The sequence below is a fragment of the Phascolarctos cinereus genome, unplaced genomic scaffold (assembly GCF_003287225.1).
Source record: "Phascolarctos cinereus isolate Bilbo 61053 unplaced genomic scaffold, phaCin_HiC Scaffold_8;HRSCAF=390, whole genome shotgun sequence".
NCBI classification, from domain to species: domain Eukaryota; kingdom Metazoa; phylum Chordata; class Mammalia; order Diprotodontia; family Phascolarctidae; genus Phascolarctos; species Phascolarctos cinereus.
This window is the reverse complement of record NW_027556291.1, coordinates 27,853,150-27,875,344: the sequence shown is the minus strand read 5'-3', so window position 1 is coordinate 27,875,344 and position 22,195 is coordinate 27,853,150. Positions and strand designations below refer to the sequence as shown.

The 22,195-nt window shown below is 44.4% G+C and overlaps 2 protein-coding genes across 9 annotated transcripts in view; one reads left to right on the top strand and one right to left on the bottom strand.

The window, feature by feature from the left end:
- Nucleotides 1-11,010: 11,010 nt before the first annotated feature.
- On the bottom strand, nt 11,011-18,570 carry CETN2 (centrin 2). Of its 2 annotated transcripts, none has more exons than XM_020975034.2 (5): nt 18,484-18,570; nt 16,469-16,627; nt 15,830-15,958; nt 14,718-14,855; nt 11,011-12,329 (listed from the first exon to the last, which is right to left on the bottom strand). In XM_020975034.2, exons 1-5 carry the CDS (start codon nt 18,484-18,486, stop codon nt 12,240-12,242), a joined length of 519 nt encoding a protein of 172 aa, XP_020830693.1. In that variant the 5' UTR covers nt 18,487-18,570; the 3' UTR covers nt 11,011-12,239. The 2 variants fall into 2 exon arrangements, with proteins under 2 accessions (XP_020830693.1, XP_020830695.1); XM_020975036.2 differs by having other exon boundaries at nt 18,029-18,499.
- A 97-nt stretch (nt 18,571-18,667) lies between these two features.
- Nucleotides 18,668-22,195, top strand: part of NSDHL (NAD(P) dependent 3-beta-hydroxysteroid dehydrogenase NSDHL) — a 37,707-nt gene continuing 34,179 nt past the window's right edge. For 3 of the 7 annotated variants that reach the window (XM_020975030.2, XM_020975028.2, XM_020975031.2), the window contains exon 1: nt 18,971-19,177. The gene's annotated coding sequence lies outside the window, so the exon portion shown is untranslated. Of the gene's footprint in view, nt 18,790-18,970; nt 19,178-21,077; nt 21,096-22,195 lie in introns of those variants that run through there. The other 4 variants (XM_020975032.2, XM_020975029.2, XM_020975033.2 and 1 more) reach the window with 3 other exon arrangements.

Here is a 22,195-nt window from a genome sequence, read left to right as displayed (position 1 = left end):
TTGCCTCAATGTTGATGGCTGCCGAAGGTTGGGGTGACTGTGGCAATTTCTTAAAATAAGATGACGTGAACTCACCCACCCAAGAGCACCTCAGGAGCCCAGCCTACCTTTGGCTAATAGAGTCAGACTGTCAAAAAAAAAAAAGTGAGATAGAGAATCAAGTCGTTATTGTTATTCAGTTGTGTCCAACTCTTCATGACCCCAATTGGGATTTTCTTGGCAGAGGTACTAGAGTGGTTGGCCATTTCCTTCTCCAGCTCATTTTCCAGATGAGGAAACTTAGGCAAACAGGGCAAAGTGACTCGCCCAGGGTCACACAGCTAGTAAGTGTCTAACGCCAGATTTGAACTCAGGAAGATGAGTCTTCCTGACTCCAGGCCCAGAGCTTTATCCACTGCATCACCTAGCTGCCCGAGAGAATTGAATAGGGAAGAATGACTATCTTATTGCATTGAGAACACATTTGAGGTTGGATAATATGACCTTGTAATGTCCCTAGTCAGTATGATTGTGGAATTTCCTCCCCCTAATGGTCTGGCATAGAGGAGGTATTCAAGCAATGACTGCTCAGTTACTGCCTTTCCCTGTAAAAGAATCATTTTTAATTTGAGAAGATGTCTTTAAATGAGCAAACTCCAGCCCAAATAGTTTGTGTATTGGGTCTGAGCCAAGGAAATGATTTGGGTTTATTTAAGGTGCTCACCTACTTAGGCTTCCCTCCCCTCTCCCCATCATTCCAAGGCAGATGGTTATTTTCTCTGCTCTTTGGGGGCAGGAAGGATGTGCGTTTTCCCAAATCTTTAAGGCAGGGCCCCCACTCCTGATGTTTGCCTCACCTCCCTCTACCAGGAAATGTGCTTACAAGACACTGAAGCCCATCCTCCACTGGCCCTTTAAAGAGCAGAAGAGAGGTCTATAGCTCCCCCCTGATCTGCTGATACCACTTATATTCAACTGTAAGGCCAGAGATGCTCTTTGGAGTGTTGGTAGCTATGGAAATCTCTGTGTTTCCCTAGCAACACCTCAGGTTCAGCATTGTTGCTAGGGAACTCAAGAATCTGCTCGGACAGCTCAACATATTGGCTATGGTTCTATGCTCCATAGCCACAGTACGCAGACAGGAACATTGGGTCTCCATTTGGATGGAACAAGTCCAGGATTGAAATCCCAGATAATTTCCACATTAGAAACAGTGTGATTATGTAACCCTGTAACCCAGGGTATGTAACCCTGGCCTGGGAAGTCGGGAGGTCTGGGTTTCAATCTTGTCTCTGCCACTATTATTATTGTAACCTGGGCAAAGTGATGTTGATTCCCTGAACCTCAATGTCCTCATCTGTAAGGTGCACTCAGTGGTCTCCAAAGGTCCATTCCAAATCTCAAATGCACTCTAGAGTCAGTTGGGGTTCACAGGAAGTGTGGAGTGATGTTCCCAGCCCATCAAGTCACCTTCTAAAAATCGCTTTGCCTCCTTAGGATTTTGACCTCCACCTCAGTTTCTGAGCCTTATCCTAGGACCCTCTCTTTGGAACCAATAGTCCTGCTGATATGCCAGGGAGCCACTGGCATGAGGTGCTTGGTCCGCTCTACCACTCACTATCTCCATTTGGGAGGAAGGAGGGGGCCGCTGTTCTGTTGCAGGGCTCTGCTGGAGTAAATCTGGCTGTATATAGCCAAATCAATTAGAAGACAAGGGGTGAGCCCAGCTTGATTCAATCTGAAATTCGACTGGCATGTATAACTCCCTTAATCCTAGACACATTGGCATTGACTGTCGGGCTGAAGGGGAAAAAACTTGGGATGTTATTTGTTATCCCCAAACCTAGCCAGTGGGCTGGCATTTGAACTGCTAAGCCACACGCTAATATTCTCCCTGCCCTAGGGTCCTTCATGATCTCAAATCACACACTGCCTCTTAGCTGTAACGTGAGGGGTCCTAGCTCTCCAAACAAAAGATGCAGTGCTTCTGGAAATTGTTCATCCTCAGAGGTTCAAGGGTTTCTTAGTCTTGGGAACGTAGATTTTTCTCCTTTGATTTTCTTCTTTGAAATTGCAAACTTAACCAACATCAAATAAAATGGGCATTCCCATATACAAAGTAGAACAGAAAAGGAAGATGGCCCATGAAACCATAAATCTCCATTAATCCACCTTGCTTTTCATGCTATTTTTTCACTTTCTTTCATTCTTTTTCTTTTATTTGGGTCTTCCTGTCCAGAATGACTAATATGGAAATGTTTTACATGATTGCCCATGTATAACCTATATTGGATTGCTTACCATCTCCGGGAAGGGGAAGGGAAAGGAGAAAGGGAGGGATAGAATTTGCAACTCAAAACTTTTTTTAAAAATCTAAATGTTAAAAATTTGTTTTAGCATGTAACTTGGGGGAAAAAGAAAATATATTTTAAAAAGTTTTAAATACACCTTGCTTTTCCTTTTAAGTATAAGGTCCCAATCAGTGCCAACCTGAGGAATCCCTGGAAGTGGTCACCCTATTAATTTAAATTTGCACTATTAGATGTTATAATTATATAAAATACGGTCATTGGTTCCAGCCCAATGGAATTCAAACAATGTGACCACCTCAGGGGATTCTTTATTCACACTAATCAGGACCTAGCTGTAAGAAATTCAATATGCAACTTTCAACATCATCCTCCTTATCTGTGTCTCTTTCTGTATCTTTCTGTTCTCTTCTGGGCATTTCAAAAACTGTTCCAATGACCTACTTTTCTTTCTTCTTTTTGAGGCAATCCCATCTCTATTCCCCTTCTGGCCCCTTTGTTTTGCCTCGGTGTGCTCAGCCAAGGGAGGACTTCAGCACCATCACCCCTTCATGCTGCTAAGAAGGAGGCATAACTTTTCTACCTGGGAAGGATGTCACAGAGATAGATTTGCATAGAGAGTGGAAAGAGACTGGCTTTGGAGTACAAAGCCCTGAGTTCACACCCTATGCCTGACAGTTACTGCCTGTGTTCCTTACCCTCTCAAATCTAGGCTCTGATGCTCACTGCCCATGTGACTTTAGTCAGATACGTTTTCCCCTCTGGGACTCAGTTTCCTCCTCTATAAAAATGAGGAGGGGTTGGACTCAATGGCCAACCCTTGATCAATGATCCTATGTGTGACCTTGGGCAAGTCACCCCCCTTCCTTGAGAAGATGATTTCTGAGTAGGTCTTCATCTATGGATCCTTTTCAGCTCTAAATCTACAATCCTATGAGCCATGGTTAGAGGTACAGTATGGTTCCTCAATCCCGTCTGATAGGATTTAATGCAACAATAAGACTCTGAGTAGTAGGACCTCCTTTCTTCCTTAGCCAATGAGATGAAATGGACAGAGCACAGGACTTCTGGGCATAAGAGATCAGTATTTGAATCCAGTGTACGATATTCTCTGGCCCTGTGGCCACAGAGAAGTCATTTCATCTCTTGGAGCCTTGATGGCCTCAGTTTTCTCATCTGTGTGTCATGAGTAATGAACCCATTGGGTGATGGGAAGGCTCAAGCTGTAGGACTCAAATGGTAGCTATGCCCATGGCCCTCAGGGCAGGTGAAACTTTTCCTCTCAGTTCTCTTGGTCACCAAGGAAGGAAACAATAGGGTGAAGTGGACAGGATACTAGACTTGGAACCAGAAAGACTTATGTTCCAGTACTGCCTCTGATACTGTTGCTTTGATCCTGGACAAGTTATTTCCTCTACTTGGGCCTCACCCTGGATTCTGTGATGTGCTGTATGCCCAGAGCACTCATGCGTAACCCACCACCCAGTTGCTCCCTGATTGCTAGGCCTTTCTTATCTTAGGGGCCTACAACTTCCATCAACTTCAGCAGCTTCCTCCGCCCCTCTGTGCTTGCCTTCTTTGCCTCTACCTACCTGCCTTGCCAGGGTCCCAAGTTCTGGAGAGGCCACCTTCTCTTTTTTCCTCTCAGACTACCCCAATACCTCCTCAGTTCCTCCGTCCCATGATCATACCCAGGAGCCTCTCCTCTCCATGAGAGCAAAGAGGCCTGTCCCTCTCTGCTTCATACCCTCTCAAATCCCTTAATACTGGAGGGGACAGCATTCACCCCATCAGAACCCCTCAACTATGCTGTTGGGAAAGCTTGGTTTTCCATATTTCCTTTTATTTTGGAGTGTCATCAAGTGGTACCCTGAGTTGTTACTAACAAGAGAGAGATCTGAGTCAAAGTTCCATACAACCAAGAGTTCTAACTAACCCAGACAGACCTTCTCACATAGTGGAGTGGGTCTGGCAGGGAAATCTTCTAAAATCGTTTTGTTTTGTTTTGTTTTGTTTTGTTTTGAAAACATCCCTACTACCAATGCTACCAGATGACAGACGGCCAGTTTTAAAGAAGCCTGATGCATCACAGACTAGCTCTTTTGACTGGCTTCCAACAAAGAAAGCTCACATTGAGGAGTGTGATTCTCTCCTCTCTGCCTTTTATCTCTTCCAGGCCCTGTCTTTTCATTCCAAAGTCAATGAGTGAAACCTGAAAAGGATGACTAAAGCTGCCTCTTCCCAGGGAAGCAGAAGGGGATAAGGTTGGGGACTGTGCAGCTGGAGGAGGGCACTGATTGGCAGCCAGAACCCTGTCGGTGACTGGAAATACAACCAGGACAAGCTAAGACAATGTTGGCCTACAGAGTTCCTCCCTAACTCTTTCAAGGGGGCCTCTGGCTATTGCAGTAACCTTTTCCAAACCAAAAATCACAAAGCAGGGCTTGACAAAGATTTCCCATCACCTCCTCCCCTATCTGTGAATGGTACAGTATTTGACCATAGAGAACTAGAGCTGGGAAGGACCTCAGAAACCATCTAGTCTAACTACAAATGAGAAAACAGAGGCCAAAGAAGGTTAAATGACTTGCCCAAGTTCACCCATAGAAGTACAGACATGGAGTTGGAAGGAACCTCAAAGACCATCCAATTCCTTCATTCTACAGAGGAGAAAACTGAGACCCAGAGAGATCTAGTGAGTTGCCCAAGGTCCCAAATAAGATCATGGAGCTAGAGCTGGAGGGACCTCAGAGAACATCTAGTCTAACCTCCTCATTTTACAGAGAAAGAAACTGAGGCCCAAAGAAGTGAGGTAAGATAAGCCGAAGGAACAGGGAATCAAAGAGTAACAAAGTAGAAAACAGAGAAGGTAGGCTGGAGAAAAGGGTGCCAAAGCGCAGGCCAGGCACCGTGGCTACTTAGATTGAAATAGGACGATAAGCCATGAGGAAGAGGAGGAAGAGTCAGACGCCTGTGTCCCCCAAATGCAGTGGCAGCATTTGGTAGATGGAATCTGGTGCCAGTGTGGAGTCTGAAGATCTAGATTTGAAGCCCAGCTCTCCCACATTGTGACCTAATCTCCTGGGGCCTCTGAATCCTCCCCTGCAAAAGAAGTCGTTGGAATGAGACTATCTGTAGGGTCAGCTGGAAATCCTACCATTCCTTGGCAGACATAGGCAACAAAGTAAAATACTACTCCCCGACTCTGAGCCAGCTCTTATCACCATACCTTAGTGAATGGCAAGCCTCTCACTCTCCCACAAAGAAAGGTGAGATTCTCCAAGGCACTGCAAGACCAGACAAAACTCGTGGGACCTCGTAGGGGTCAGGACAAAGATCATCAGTCTTTGTCAAGAAGGGTAGCAAGGAACTGGTCCAGGAGGTCCCAGAGAAGGTCATTAGCAAAATGCTAGTGCGTGAGCACTTTCCAGAGGCCTCGAAGCATTCCTAGGTACTCAGAGGGGCTATAGTGGGCCTGGCCACACCCCTTGGAGTCCCACCAGATGATGCACCAGACAGGCCCAATTTGGTGAACAGCCAGTGGGTCCCCTGCCATTGCTAAATAGCTTTAGAATCAGCTTCTCTACGACATGGCTAGCACCTGAGAGTCAGGGCCCCCTCCCTAGACAACTTAGTGCATTTTCTGCTCAGATGGCTTTCTCTGTGGCTCATTTTGGCTTCATTTAAATCCTTCCACAAAGCACTTGCAAAAGCATTTTGGTCACAAATGTCCTCATCTCTAAGTATGTGACCAAACACTCCAGTCACTGGTAGTGGTGGAATTCTGCCATGCATGCAGAGAAAAGAATGGAGGAACCCTTTGCTCTCATGCCCAGGAGTCTTCCACAAATGGTAAAAGTCATTTGCAGTAACAGATTCTGGCCTGTTAGTTATTTGTGGTCCTGCCTCATCTCACCTATCAGACTCAGTAGTTTGAATGGAGGCTTTTGTTTTATTCAGTTCCTTGCACATGCTTGAGAACTATCATGATGAGCAACCCAGATGTTCCTATTGGGGTAACTGGTACGCCATTTCAAGTATTCAGCTTACTGAGATGGTGGCACCCTGTTAAACTGCACACCCGAGACTCTGACAGTTTCTTCGGAGGAGTTCTCATCAGGTTTGCTGAATACTTGATTCTTAGCAAGTTGCAAATCTTGGCAAATCCAGTTGGCAACTTCAAAAATTTCCTACCATTGGTCCCAATTCCTGGGTCATCACTTGACCTTAACTCCAGCAGAATAGGTAAAAGCAAAATTCAGAATCTGTTTACTTTGACTTTTCCCATTGTCTGGTTTGGTCTAGCAGAATAACGTGGGAATGGTGTGTGTATATGTATGTGTGTATGTGCCTATGTAGCAGTGCGTGCATGTCTGTATCTGTGTATCTATGTGTGTGTGTGTGTGTGTGTGTGTGTGTGTGTGTGTGTGTGTGTGTGTGTGTGATAAGTACCCTACTGGCTCAGTCTCCTGGTTGTTTTAGCCTTTAATGTACCTTCACTCGCCATTTCTGCTTACTCTGATCTGCTTTTTTTTTTGTAAACAGCATTTTATTTTTTCCAGTTACATGAAAGATAGTTTTCAACATTTCATTTTTATAAGATTTTGAGTTTCAAATTATTTCTCCCTCCCTCTCCTCTCCCCTACCCAAGACAGCAAGCAATCTGATATAGGTTATACATGTGAAATCATGGAAATATATTTCAACATTAGTCATGCTGTGAAAGAAGAAACCGAACAAAAGGGAAAAGCCACAAAAAAAACCCCACCAAAAACAAAGTAAAAGTAGTATGCTTCGACCTGCGTTCAGATTCCATAGCTCTTTCTCTGGATGTGGATAGCATTTTCCATCATAAGTCTTTTGAAATTGTCTTGGATCATTGCATTGCTCAGAAGAGCTAAGCCAGTCATAGTTGATCATCGAACAATGTTGCTGTTACTGTATACAACGTTCTGGTTCTGCTCAGTTCACTCAGCATCAGTTTACGTTAAGTCCTTCCAGGTTTTTCTGAAATCTACCTGCTCATCATTTCTTATAACACAATAGTATTCCATTACATTCATATACTGCAACTTGTTCAGCCATTCCCCAATGGATGGGCATTTCCTCAATTTCCGATTCTTTGCTACCACGAAAAGAGCTGCTATGAATGTCTTTTTCATTTTCTTTGATCTCTTTGAGATACAGACCTAGTAGTGGTGTTGCTGAGTCAAAGGGTATGCCCAGTTTGATTGCCTTTTGGGCATAGTTCCAAATTGCTCTCCAGAATGGTTGGATCACCAGCTTCTGGGAGAAGAACTCACTATCTGACAAAAACTGCCGGGAAAACTGGAAGAGAGTATGGTAGAAACTAGGCAGAGACCAGCATCTTACACCATCTGCCAAGATAAGGTCAAAATGGGTTCACAATTTAGATATAAAGGCTGTTACTATAAGCAAACTGGGAAAGCAAGGAATAGTTTACCTGTCAGATTTATGGAGAACAGAAGAATTCATGACCAAACAGGAGATAGAGAACATTATGAAATGTGAAATGGATAATTCTGATTACATTAAATTGAAAAGGTTTTGCACAAAGCCAATACAATCAAGATTAGGAGGGAAGCAGAAAACTGGGAAAGAATTTTTATAAGCAGTGTCTCTGATGAGGGCCTCATTTCTTTTCTCTTTTTTTTTTTTTGAGGCAATCAGGTTAAGTGATTTGTCCAAGGTCACACAGCTAGTGTCATATGCCTGAGGCCGGATTTGAACTCAGGTCCTCCTGACTCCAGGGCCGGTGCTCTATCCACTGCGCCACCTAGCTGCCCCATGAGGGCCTCATTTCTATAATATATAGAGAACTAAGTCAAATTTATAAGAATACAAGTCATTCCACAATTGATAAATGGTCAAAGGATATGAACAGGCAGTTTGCAGATTAAGAAATTAAAGTTATCTATAGTCATATGAAAAAATACTCTAAATCACTATTGATTAGACAAATGTAAATCAAAACAACTCCGAGGTACCACATCACACCTATCAGATCGGCCAACATGACAAAACAGGAAAATGATAAAGGTTGGAGAAGATGTGGGAAAATTGGGACACTAATACATTGTTGGTGGAGTTGTGAAATGATCCAACCATTTTGGAGAACAATTTGGAACTATGCCCAAAGGGCTACAAAGATGTGCATACCCTTTGATCCAGCACTTCTTGGGCTATATCCCAAAGAGATCAAACAAATGGGAAAAGGACCCACATGTACAAAAATATTTATAGCAGCTCTTTCTGTGGTGGCAAAGCACTGGAAATTGAGGGGATGCCCATCCATTGGGGAATGGCTGAACAAGCTGTGGTATATGAATGTAATGGAACACTATTGTGCTATAAGAAATGATGAGCAGACAGACTTCAGAAAAACCTTGAAAGACATATATGGACTGATGCTGAGTGAACTGAGCAGAACCAGGAGAACGTACACAGTAACAGCCATGTTGTGCAATGACTAACTTTATTAGACTTAGCTCTTCTCAGGAATGCAAGGATCTGACACATCTCCAAAACTCTCACGATGGAAAATGCCATCCACATCTAGAGAAAGAACTATGGAGATAGAAGCCCACCGTTTGCTCTTTTTTTTTCTTTTGTTTTGTTTTCTCTTTCTTGTGGTTCCTCCTATTGGTTCTAATTCTTCTTTACAACATGACTAATGTGAAAATATGTTTAATAGTGAATAGCGTTTAATGTGAAAATATGTATATGTAAAGCCTATAGCAGATTGCACGCTGTCTTGGGGAAGGGGGAGAAGGAGGGGGAGAAAATTTAAAACTCAAAAGCTTATGGAAGTGATTGTTGAAAACTAAAAATAAATTAATTTTTAAAAAAAGAATGATTGGATCAGTTCACAACTCCACCAACAATGTACCAGTGTCCCAATTTTCCCACACCTCCAACATTTATCATTTCCCTTCTCTGTCATATTAGCTAATCTAATAGGTGAGGTGGTATCTCAGAGTTGTTTTGATTTGCATTTCTCTAATCAATAGTGATTGAGAGCATTTTTTCATATGACTATAGATGGCTTTAATTTCTTCATCTGCAAACTGCCTGTTCATATCCTTTGGCTATTATTCTGATCTGCTCTTACAAAGAATCCAAACACAAGTATCTTTTTTGCTATATTCCCTGTGATTTCAATGTTCTTGAGCAACTTGGCGTGCTAATTTGTGTGTGAGTGTATGGGGGTGGGGGGTTTCTGGTGGGATAGTATACTGGTGACCCAGATTTGCAATTTGCCTGTTGACTTACTGGGGTTATCTGCTGTCAGTCAGGATTTGACTGCCAATCTACACCTACCATGCTATATGCTCTTCCTTTTTTAAAAGTGGCTGCTAGATTGAGGGGCTGCCCATCATTTGGGGAATGGCTGAACAAGTTGCGGTATATGAATGTAACAGAATACTATTGTGCTATAAGAAATAGTGAGCAGGTGGACTTCAGAAAAACCTGAAAAGACTTACGTGAACTGATGCTGAGTACAGTGAGCAGAACCAGAACATTGTACACAGTAACAGCCACAATGTGCAATGACTAACTTCGACAGAGTCATCTCCTCTCAGCAATGAAAGGATCCAAGACAACTCCAAGGGACTCATGATGGAAAATGCTGTCCACATCCAGAAAAAGAACTATGGAGTCTGAGTGTAGATCAAAGCATATTATTTGCTCTGTTTCTTCTTTTTTGTGATTTCTCCCATTGGTTCTCATTCTTCTTTACAACACGACTAATGTGAAAATAGGTTCAATACGAATGTACTAGTAGAGCCTATTTCAAATTGCACACCATCTTGGGATGGGAGGAGGGGAAAGCTGGGGAGAAATTTTGGAACTCAAAATCTTAGGGAAGTAAATGTTAAAAACTACAATTTCTTAAAAATGTTATCTGAAAAAAAAAGTGGTTGCTAGGTAAGTAGAGTCATGTTAGCTCCTTTGTATCTTTCCTCCCTCTCTCCTGCTTGTCCAGGTTTGGTTGCTCATCACAAAGGTTAGTTTCGGTTCACTATTTTTCCTCCTCTCCTATAAAATTCTTTATTATAAGAAATAGCTCTCTCTGGTGTGAAAGTAGAAAACATAGGTGATATAAAAGCAGAAGTTATCACTAAAATTTTATTTCAAAAAATTCTGCCCAAGGTTCTTAATGGTTGATTGGTGGCTTAACGGGAACAACCTTTGCCTGAGATTCCCCAAAGAGATGGCCACTCACTGTCAAGAATCCTATACAGGAAGATTCCTGCAATAGGTGGAATCAGAGGAACTCTAAGGTTCCTTCAATGCCAAGATTCAACACGGCGTGCATTCTACTCAGTTGATATTGTAATGTCTACTATGTGCAAGGCCCCGCGCTGGGGCTACAAAGACTGGAGGGACCAGCACAGCCCACGCTGCTCACCTTTTTAATCAGACAGCCCAAACCCACAGAGGTGTACTTTCTACCCTAATGGGGGACTGACTGGCTTAAACTCTGCTATCTTAACTCTAGGATTCCCTTTCTCTTGTTTTAGGGGAATGCCCCATCCTAGAATGTGGTCCCCTTGTCCTACAAAAGAAGTCACTTGCCCCAGGCAAGCAGTAAGGCCCACCCTAGGTAATATTTTGTCCTCTTCTGCAAAGCCACCTTCAACATAATCGGTCAAATATAAATCCCAAATCCAAGTAATTCATACTCAAAGACCAGAACTTTAAAACAAGAAAGACTTTATTCACAACAGAGAAAATAAATAGCATCAACACAGAACAGACCACTGGGAGTCACAAAGCAGTGTGTCAAACTACCCATGTGGGACACTTGGTGGTCAGTGTCCATACGTCAGAGGAGGAGAAAGTCATGGACTAATAAAGAACCAGAGGTTCTTAGAGTTAACCAGTAAAGAGGAACTTGTGACAAAATCAGTAGAAAATGGCCACGGTTACATTAGATTTCTAATGAAGACACCAACAGCCAGTTCCCTTCCTTCCAAGCAGGGAAAAGGGGAAAAAGGCTTTGCTAAATACTTGAAACACGACCCACCCCACCCACCCCAATTTTCAAAGCAACTAAGCCCTTAAAGCTTATGAACTAAGGAAATGCTTATTTGTGTGGTTTTTTTTTAACATTAGTATTAAGCCAACCTATGCTATTTATGATTTTCTTAGGCTAACATTACATTTAGCTTTTTTTCATTTGGTGGCCTGGCCTGGGAAAAGAAAAGAGCATTTGCCAGGATGACACACAAAGTGGATGAGCTAGATGCAGCTACCCCAGCACTGGCTGGAGAGGATGATGCCATGGAACATTCCAAGCCCTCCACAAGACAATAGGTATGTCAGTGTGTTTCAGACACAACAAAGAAGTTGGTAAGCTAGTTTCTTCTTAAAAGAGCTAAGTCAATGAAAATCAAAGGGGTGAATGGAAGAGGGAGGGGAAAAATGGCCTGGAATGGTGGCCTACAAGCCAATCACATGGTCCTGCTGTATCATACACCTGAGCATGGCAGGGGGAAGAGATGATGGAAGCAAGGTGATTAAGGGAACCAGCACCTTAAAGGAGATTTTCTTTGTTCCCATTTCGGTGGCCATAACACTTGAATTTTGCTCTGGGATTTGGTGTAATATTAATGAATGAAAGAAGAGATACCAGGCAAAAGGATGGGGGGGAGGGGAGTTTTAGGCCCCCATCCTTAAGCCTAGGGGGCTCTGAATTGGAGAATCCATTGACAAGGTGTATTATCTAGAACTATGTTTTTAGAATTCTTTAGAAAACATACAACTGAGTCAGGTATTTGCCAATATAATTATTTAGACAAATTTTTGGAAGGGGAAAATCAGTTTCTAAGCACTACAGTGATGCCTCAAAAAATGAAAACAAGGAACCTTCATAACCAGTAAATCTACTTGTATCTGCCTGCAAAAGGGGAAGAGATATCGACCTCAATAGAGACTAGTCTTTTTCATGATCCGCAGGAATTCCTGTTCGTTAACTTCTCCATCACCATCTCGATCAGCTTCATCAATCATTTCCTGTAAGGATTCAGGTGGTAGATTAGACTGACACATTAAACATCTAAAGGAGACTACACAAAAGGATTTCAACAAAAAACAAAGCAGCACTGAGTGTAAAATGGGGAGGGAGGGGAAGCATTGGGCCAAATCAAGTGGGTAACAAAAGTCATACCGGTTTAATTTGTAAAATGGGAATAATATTGGATATATGATGATGGACATTAAAGGCTGAGATAAAGAAAGGATCTTAGAGGTCATCTATAGTCCACTGCCCTCGTTTTACAGGTGAGAAAATTGGAAATCTCAGAAAGACTAAGTGATTTACCCAAAGCAGCACAGATTGGAGAATGGCAGAACCCAGCTCCTCTGAATAGAAAGCAATTTCTTCCCACTGCACCATGATGCCTCCCATGTACAATTTACATCCTCTAACTACTGAAACCCAGGGAAAGGCAATGGTTTTAGGCTAACCCTAAACCTATATTGAGATGCAAATCTGAAGTTGCTAATCTACATTCCAAATTAAGGACTGGCATTAATTTACAAATATTTTCACTTAACTGGGCAGTATTTCTTATTCTGATACTGAAAAAAGTTGCCCTTTCCTAAATTTTCCTCAATCAAGTGCTTTATTTAAATTGTGGCCGATATTAATGTTTGAGAGGGTGGAGCCTATTTTGATTTTGTTTTTCTATCCCTAGCACTAAGCACATAAGTACTTAATAAGTCCTTATTGAATGGAATGCTTGGCTTCCAAGTGTTTAAAAAATATATATTGTTTTAAATCCCCCATGAGCTGGTTTGAACTGTACAGTGCACTAAATGAAACTGGGTTATGGGAGATATCGAGCCAGACTAGGCCTCAGAAGACATGTGGCTGAGCCATTTGCTCTGGGGCCTTGGACAAGTCCCTCTCCTCTGAACCTCAGTTTCCTTTACCATAAAAAGACGGGGTCAAGCTTGGACCTCACTCCAAGGGGCCTGCTAGCTCTGTCATTCTTTACTTCACCAAAACAGGGTCTAATATCCAGTAGTTTGAAACCTCGCCATCTCTCTTCTCTGCACATCTTCACTTGGCAGTTGACCTCAGCCACCATTTGGGAACTTGAGTTTTGCCTTTACTTTTCTTTTTGTTCCCCTTTTCTTTGTGAATGTTTCTGAACTTCCTTACATTCCCACTCTCCATCAGGTGCCCCTATGAAGGTGATGGCTTCACAATGACCTAACCTCTCTCCTGTCTTCTCTTTTTGATCCAAAGCTCACATTTGTGAAGTGGCTGGAAACCTGGCAAAGCCAACTGGTTTGCATGGGGCACAAACTCATGATCCCACAGCCTCATCATATGCTGACCCCTAGCCAGAGAACAGCAGCCTCAAAGAAGGGGGTTAGATTTCTTAAAAGTGATGTTTCTGTTATAATATTCATTTTTGAAAGGCCTTAGTCTCAAATGTAAAAGCTTAAAGCACTACAGCGTGCTTAATCTATTGTAATTTGTAAATGTTGTCTGTCATAAAGGAGACTTATTATGAAGTAAATCCACTTTGGATCCCCATTCAAACATCAAATAGACCACGTGAGATAATCTTACCTGTATCATACAAAAATTCCACAGCACCTGATGGGCCCTGAGACTTAGTATGCAAGCCCAACAACCATACCTTCCTGTCTTATTTAACGGAGTCTTAAAATGAAACTCTTTTTTTGAGGGGGAGGAGGAGTAGAGAAGAGGAAGAAGACGGTACAATGTAGAGTGTAGATTCTTTAGTCATAGGCCAAGGTCTAAATTGTGTTGTAAGTATAAATGAAAGGTAACAAATACAGGCCCTGGGATTGTTGTCGATCTCCCCCACCCTCCTTAAGTGTCATGTTTCTACTGGTCAGAGAAAAAGGGAAGATTTACTGAAGTAGTCAATAAGCATTTGTTTGGGAGGCAGATTAGGACAAGAGTATTTCCTCCAGTTGAGGGAGCTAACTTTAACAACCTTTTAATAATATTGCACAAGGCACCAGGTGACCACCTCAGCCTAATGAGATGTTAATATTACATTAATTCTCCAATAATAATCTTTAAAATAGTTTACATCATCATGCACACAGTTCACTGACACATATAAGCACAGAAACTTATTCAGAAAAGATATTAAGAAACAGGCAAGACAGAATTGAGACAGTAGAGGTGGGCAGAAAATGGGGACCTTATGAATCAGGGTGAGGTGTATGAAAGAAGACAAATACTAGACGGGAGCTAGTCATACTTACCAACTGGCAGGTAAGGGAACAGCTAGGCAAAAAAAGTTAGGTGGTCAGCAAAGTGCCAACAGTATAGGACTGAAGCTCTGACAAAGAAAACCTACCACAAGGTCAGAAGCCAGCAATCTGGGAATTGCAGACTCATTTACTACAAACCTGCAGTTCCTCATCAGTGAGGTTTTCCCCTAGCTCTCTAGCCACACGTTTTAAGTTCTTGAAGGAGATTTTCCCGGTTTCATCATCATCGAAGAGTCTGAAAGCCTTCAGAATTTCTTCTTTGGTATCCTTTTCAGCCTTAAAAATTAAATCACACACAAGAAAGGAATTATCTTAGTCCTAGCAACCTTTAGTCACCCCAAAATCCTCTTACCTGGTCTTCAGAAATGTTGAAAATATAAAAGCAATAGAAAGCACTGTTCTAAAATGATCAATTCTGTCAAAATAGTTTCCTCTCCTACCTTTTCCCATACTTTTATCCTAACCTCTTTCCCACCAAACTATAATCCCTATTAATCTTACAACCTGTTTGTGAAATTGGCTGGCTAAGGACTGCCCATTTTATTAAAAGGGCATGACTACATAGAAAAGTACTCACTCCCCACAAAAATACCAAGTTCTGGCCTTTATCTTGGTATATAAACATCTCAGGGGGTAGAGGTTATTCCAGGCTTCTTGATTCTGAGGGTTAACAACAGGGCTGTGTTCGCTGGGAGATACTTGGGTACTACTACTGCCTGAACCACTCCATTACCCTGGGTTATTTTCCATTTCTTTCCTTTGCCTCCAGCCAAAGAAAAACATTTTTCAGGTTTGAGGAAATCTGACATCACTAAAATTCTCCCTATGAGTTTTCCTGAAGCAATCGTAATCTTGTATGTTAAAGGTAAGCTACAACAGTATATACGCTCTCAATTCTCAAAATTCAGATTTAACTGCCATTAAAGTATGAAATGATACCATAACAATAACTAAACAGAAAAGCGGTAGTGGCAAGTATTCCTTCCCTTATTTTAGATGGCAAAACTGATTTCTCCAAGTCACAAGAGAATAGGAGTAGAATCCAAGACCCCTTCTCTTCAGTCGGAAGCACTTATCTATTCCATTCGCAAAATGACAGGGTTGGATGAGATAGCCTCTAAGGTTCCTTTCTAGCTCTGATCCCATGATTCAGGCTCCCCTGGCTTAGTTAGCTCCACTTTAATGGAGTGATTTCCACATCTAGATGTTCTAAGCTACATGGAGGTTATGTTGATTGTTGGCTAACTTACCATTTTTTGAGTCATCACAGCCAAGAAGTCACTGAAACTGATTTTCCCCGTCCCCTCCTTGTCAATATCAGATATCATTTTTTTGATCTCTTCTTTCTTGGGTTCGAAGCCCAGAGCTCTCATGGCCACCTACATCAAAAATAGACTAAATAATTATTTCAACAAAAGACAGAAGTCCCAAAAATACTTAGGGGCAAAAGTGGCACTGTGAATTGGAGCTTGTAATATTAAGCAAATCACAATTTCAATTAACCTTACTTAACAGGGTTGGGGGGGGGTTTGAATAGAAAAATGGAACGGTACAATAATACCTGTGACCAACACTTTGGGCAGAAAAGGGAATGAAGTAAAGGAAAAAAGTAAAAAAGAGGAGGGGGTAAAGCAAGGCAGGAAAGACAACTCCAGAGTCCTCTGTATCAGTTCAGAAATGGAAAGGTAGGATTAAAAAGGAAAGAAAAGACCTTAGGTCACTGGGTCCCCCTTCATTCTTTACCACCCCAAGTAGTGATATTTAAGCATAATTACTCAGTGAAAACACAGACACTGAAGGGTTTTTTATTTAGTGTAATAAATTATTTCTCTTGGACCCTATGTGCTTTTCCCAGGTTAGCTCTTACAGCTGGTACTTAATGAACCTGCCTTGAGCTCCTTAACATCTATTGTCCCGGTTCCATCTGTATCAAAGAGATCAAATGCCTCTCTAATTTCTTGTTTCTGGTCCTCTGTGAGTTCAGGTTTGGGTCCCATCTTCTTTCTTGGGGGGGCGGAGCCCAGGTTTGGCTTCTTGATGGTACTGGCCTTTAAAACAATAATAAAAGAACAAGTGATCTTAAATTGCATTGCAGGGACACAGGATTGCAAATTTCTTAAAAAGTCTTTTTCATTATTTTATCTAACTAGTGTTAAAGAAACCTTCATATTGGTCATCTCTTGTGAATTTTAGCATTGTCACCCCGACAAACCCTCACATAGAATTTTGTGTTCCATTTCCCCAGAATCTTAGAGCTTCTCCTTATCTGTGGTCTATGGTCTCTGACAAGACCCATCACAGGATTCAAACTCATCTATGTTACTATAAGATTTCTAACCACTTGGTTTGACTTTCATTTTTTTTTCCCCTAACCACTTGGTTTGAACATTAACTGAAAATTGGGGGGTACCTATACCTACTGCACTATGACAATGATGGTGATGGATCTCTAAACTGAACCTTTTTTTTTTTTTGCTTGTGATGGTGAAGAGGGCAATTCCACCCACTCAAACTATGTTTCAATGTATCTCTGTACACATCTCTACTCACCCCAAATTAGATACTATCTTACCCCTTCCACTCTGCTGGGGTTATGAGTTCTGGGACCTCTGGCTCCCTTGCAATTTACTTATGGCATTTCTGCGTAACAGTTTACTCACGTGCAAGGACACTTATTTGGCACCCATCTTTTAGTGTGCTCTGGTGGAAAGTTCCAGAGCTACCTGTTCACACTGAAATGAGGATTGCTGGGCTTTCTTTGCTTCCGCTTAGATTTGGCAGCCATTTCTAAATCTGAGGAAAACCATGATGCTGCCCACATCAAATGCCAAATAGCAGAGCTTATCAAAGGGTTAAAACAGGTGTACCCTGCCTTTCTGCTGGAAGCTTAAAACCCCCTATTAGGAGCTTGTTCAAAATCAAATTAAAAAATACATCTCTCCTCCCAAGTTAAATTGAAATCAATACAAACATTACACCGAGGAACCTCCCTTTCACATCAGAAACCGCTCAGAACCAAAAGATAAAGCAGTAAGGCTCATTCCATTTGGGCGACATCAGCCCAAGTAAGATTTCTGGGGAAATTAAGGCAGCCGGTAGCCCCCTCTCCCCCCTCCCCTCACCACAGCGATTGATAACGTCCTCCCGTGCCCCGCCCCCGCCTCCCACACCCAGCTCCCGGGAGGCTCCGAAGCTGCAGCGCCCCCCTCCCACCGTTCCCCCCCACACAACCCCGCCCTCCCCAGGGCCCACCCCAAGCTGAGCGCCAAAGGGATCTGCAAAGGCAAGGAAAGGATAGAGGGAAAAAAGGAGCGGCAAGAGAAGCGGGAGCCGAGATGGAGGCGGCAGGGGAAGGGAGGGGGGCGGAGGCGGGGGAGATTGGGGAATGGGGGGGAGGGATCACGGGGGATCGAGGAGCAAGGAAAAAAGCGCGACCGCTCGACACCTACCTGGCCTGGGGTGGGGGAAAGTAGGCCGACCAGATCCCGTCAGGGGGGAGGGAGGGAGCAGCGGGTCGGGAGGAGGCGGGCCGGGCGATGGGCCGGGCTGGGGGCCGGGTGGCCACTGGGCGGCCGGCAGGCCGGGCTGGGAAGGGCCCGGCCACAGACCAGGGGGTTGACCAAGCAACGGGGTCCCCGCGCTCGGGGGACCAGGCCACAGTGGGGACGCCGAGGCTCCGGGCCGGGCGCAGAGGGAGCAGGCCCCACCGGGGCTGAGGCGGCGGCGGCGGCAGCGGTGGTGGTGGAGGTGGTGGCGGTGGGGGTACCGGGGGCAGGAAGGGGAAAGGAGGCCAGAAGAGAGTTCCCCACCAGGGCCAAGGGAAAGACAAGACCACGGCCCGGCCGGGCCACGGAGTGGGATCCAGAGGGAATTGGGGGGCAGGAGGGGGAGTAGCGGCACTCACCATGCCTCCGCTCCCGACGGCTAACGCGCAGACACTGAGTCTCGAAGCCCCTCAGGCGGCAACTAAACCCCTGTCGCTCCGCCCCCTCTCTTGCCTTGGCTCCGCCCCGCCCGCGCCTTTCCGCTCAGGCTCCGCCCCCCTGCTCTCAGAGACACACACTCACACACAAAACCACACACACACACACACACACACACACACACACATACACACACCCCTCCTGCGGCTGCTCCCACCACCCCTGGAGCTCAAGATCAGGTCCTCACTGGAGCGGAGGGAATCGACATCATCCTACAGAAGCCAGAGGTCTGGTTTCCCATTGGCTCCTTCTCGTGTCTCTTTAGTGTTTCCTATGGGCTGAAAGGTGAACGTCCATTAAGGCGGTTCTTGCTCGCGATAGGCTAGAGGGTTAGGACGCACCCGGGGGATAGACCTGTGACATCCGGCGTGAGGCGGGCTTAGTCCGCGATTGGTTATACCTGAGGGGAGCTGGGCCAATTGGCGGGCCGGGAAAGCCTCGGCCGATTCTCTGCCTATTTGGCTGGAGGCCGGTGGATACCCGAGGGAAGCGTAGGAAGTTAGAATTCACGGTATAACCCCAGCCAGGGAGCGAGCCTTTGCCGGAGCCGGAGCCAGAACCCCCCCCCCCGACGATCGGGCCGGAGCGGAGCTGCCAGACCCCTTACAGTGACGAGTAAGAGTCGTTGCTGGAGGCCGTCTGGCCGGTGTCAGGGACGAGGGGCGGGGCGAGATGGGCAGGGGGAGCGGGAGGGGGACCTGGGCCCGGCAGGGAGGGGGACTTGGGCCCGACGGGGAGCCAGAGGGAGCCTTTGGGTAGTGGGCGAGGCCAGGCTTCCTGGAGGTCAGCTCTTGCAAGCATCCTAACGCTACGGTGGCGCTGGATAATTTGGGGCGCCCCAAGCACTAAGGCTGTTGGGGGCTCCTTAAGGACTTAGTGCTGAATCTAGGAGCCAGCCTGCCTTTCCTATCTGGTTGGCCGCCCCTCCTCTCCCTGTCAGGCTTATTTTACGCCATTCCCTCTCCCAAATTTAAATTTCAAACTGCTCTAATTAATCTAGCCTGTGTGCGAATTCTGGCTCTGCCACTTCCTGCCTGTGTGACCTTGGGCAAGTCATTGAACCCCTCTGGGCCTCAGTTTCCTCCCCTGTCAAATGTAGGAAGGGCCTAGAGAACCTCTAAGGTCTTTTTCAGCTCTAACGTTCTCTGATCTCCACAATCCTAATTCTTACCGAGACTCTCACTAATTGTGTAAGCCCTAATGATTAGCTAAGGAACCAAGGGACATTAGAAGCAAAACAAGGTGGCTGCCTGGGCTGGGCTGTCACTGGACTGGGCTCTGACTTCACCAAACAATAGAAAAAGGGCTCTTTGGTTGCCATGCCAACGAGGCTAGGACAGGGAAGAAAATGAACCTCGACTTGTTTACCAAAAAAAATTTTGCTTTTAGCTTTGAATTGAGGTTGTCGGCATAGTCACTAGATGGGTGTCTAAAGGCCCTTGGAGCTTTTTGGTTTTGATTTTAGGGGGTACTTCAGTGTCCTGGGGGAAGGGAGGAAATAGACACTGAGCCTGAGGACTGAAGCAGAAAGAAGGAAAATGGAGGTAGTGGAAGGGAATGGGAACTACCAGGACAGGCATTAAGGATTGGCTAAATGTGTTCCTTAGCAAAGCATTTTGTGTTGGACCAAGGCACCTGGGGCTGTTTGGAGGAAATTGGGGGACGCTGCTAAGTGTATACACTACAAAGTCATGCCTTCTAACTTCACTGCAACCTTTGATTCTCTATCATATTCTCTAGGACTACTCAAACCCCCAAGTTACCCTGCTTTCACATTTTCAATCCCTCCCTCTCTACTGGATCCACCATCCGGAAAGACAGGTTCAGGTCTCCGTCATTTCCTTCCCCCCCAATCCATCCCATAATCTTGCCATCCCCTCAAACTACTGCCCTGCATCTCTCCCCTTTCTGCAGAGCTTCTCCATGGATTGGCCGCCCTGGCCACTGTTCTATCCAAAGGCACCAGTGCCCTCTTACCTACGGGATCCTACTTAACCTTTCTGCAGCATTGGCTACTGCTTGCCACACCCTTTTACTTTCTCCCTTTGCCTTCTGTACCTGACTGCTCTTCAGTCTCCCTTCCAGGCTAATTTCATAACCATTCTCCTTCTCTTCCCCCCAAGTCCAGTTGGTGTGAACCACTAGCCATTTGCTATCCCCAAATCTGCTTCTTCTACCTCTTCAGCTCTTGAAATCCTCCCATTCTTTCAAGTTCCAGCACAAGTTCCACATCCTCCATGACCCCCATCCTCTTCCCCACCATGTCAAGCAATTCATTATTCATTTTTCATTATTCTATTGAATATCTCCTGAGCAATGGTAACACCCTAACTTGTATTTGGGCTGTTTGTATATATGGCTTATATCTTCCTAGGGGATTGGATTGCAGGTTCCTTGCGAGTAAGAGATTGGATTGTTTTCATTGCTTTTATCCCCAGTGTCTGGGGTCTTGTGAGTATTTTTTTCTGGCTGTGGTAGCTCTGTTTCTCTTAACTGATTTTCTTTTTTCTTACAGCTTACTTCTGCTGCTTAAGTAAGTAGGAAAACTCCGTTAATTTGGTAGAGGTGTGATTCAGAATTGGTGATACAGTGCATAGGAACTAACTAGGTGCAGGGTACCATGGCAGGCATTGTGGGCACAGAGATGCGCTGTGTTGCATTGAAATCAACACGGCAGACCCCACATTCTAAGTTTTACAAAAACTCATCTGGCATTTCTGTTCTTTAGCCATTTGGCACCAAAGGGTAGAAATAGGAGGCAGAAAAAAAAATGGAACTAATGGTGTTTTATCATCCCCTGACACCACCACCACCACCACCACTACCCCCCGAAAAAACCCACAAACACATACACACATGCACACTTACCACATGGGCCGGCTGGGGACTCAGACAAGCAGGTCACCGTATCTGATTAAGAAATACTTGAAACTTAGTGGACAGCCTGGGTGCCCCACTAGTATCTTCATGATATCAGGCCTCCAGTATGGCGGGTGGGCCACCTGTTAAGAATCCCACAGGATAGGAATGGGTTAGGGTAGCTTGCCATCTGCACCAGTGGAGGGAACATCCAGACGGATGAGATTACAGTTCCATTTCAGTTTGGGAAAACTTAGATGAAGTGGTTCTGGAAGAAGAAAACCAAACCAAAAAACCGGGAGCTACCCAAACTACAAAATGGGGCAATTACAAGACTCTATTCAATGATAGCTAAATCTGGATGAAATACATTGTATAACTTTGTTACTGCCTTGTTAAAAAGAACATAAATAATTTTTGTTTCTTTTGCCATTTAGTAAATAATAGAAGTGTGGGATTAAAAAAGAAAGAAAGACTTGAAACTCCTATAAACTCTCAGTCTTTCTATGGAACAAAGCGGCCCCTTCTGTCCCTCTCCCCAAATTCTCTGACTTTTTTCCCACTTCAAAAAGGGGGAAAAGGCTGCCCAGAATATTCATTTTAACCTGATTTCTTGTCTGTAAAGGGGAAGAGGTATGCACAATGTAATTGTCATTTCCTGCCAGGGGTAGGGAATAGCAGGGAGTAGGGGCAATAGCTCCCATTTCTCCTTGTTTTTCTATCCCTCTGGGTCTTTCTCACCAACTCAGCCTACCAGGTGTCACCATGGGAGCT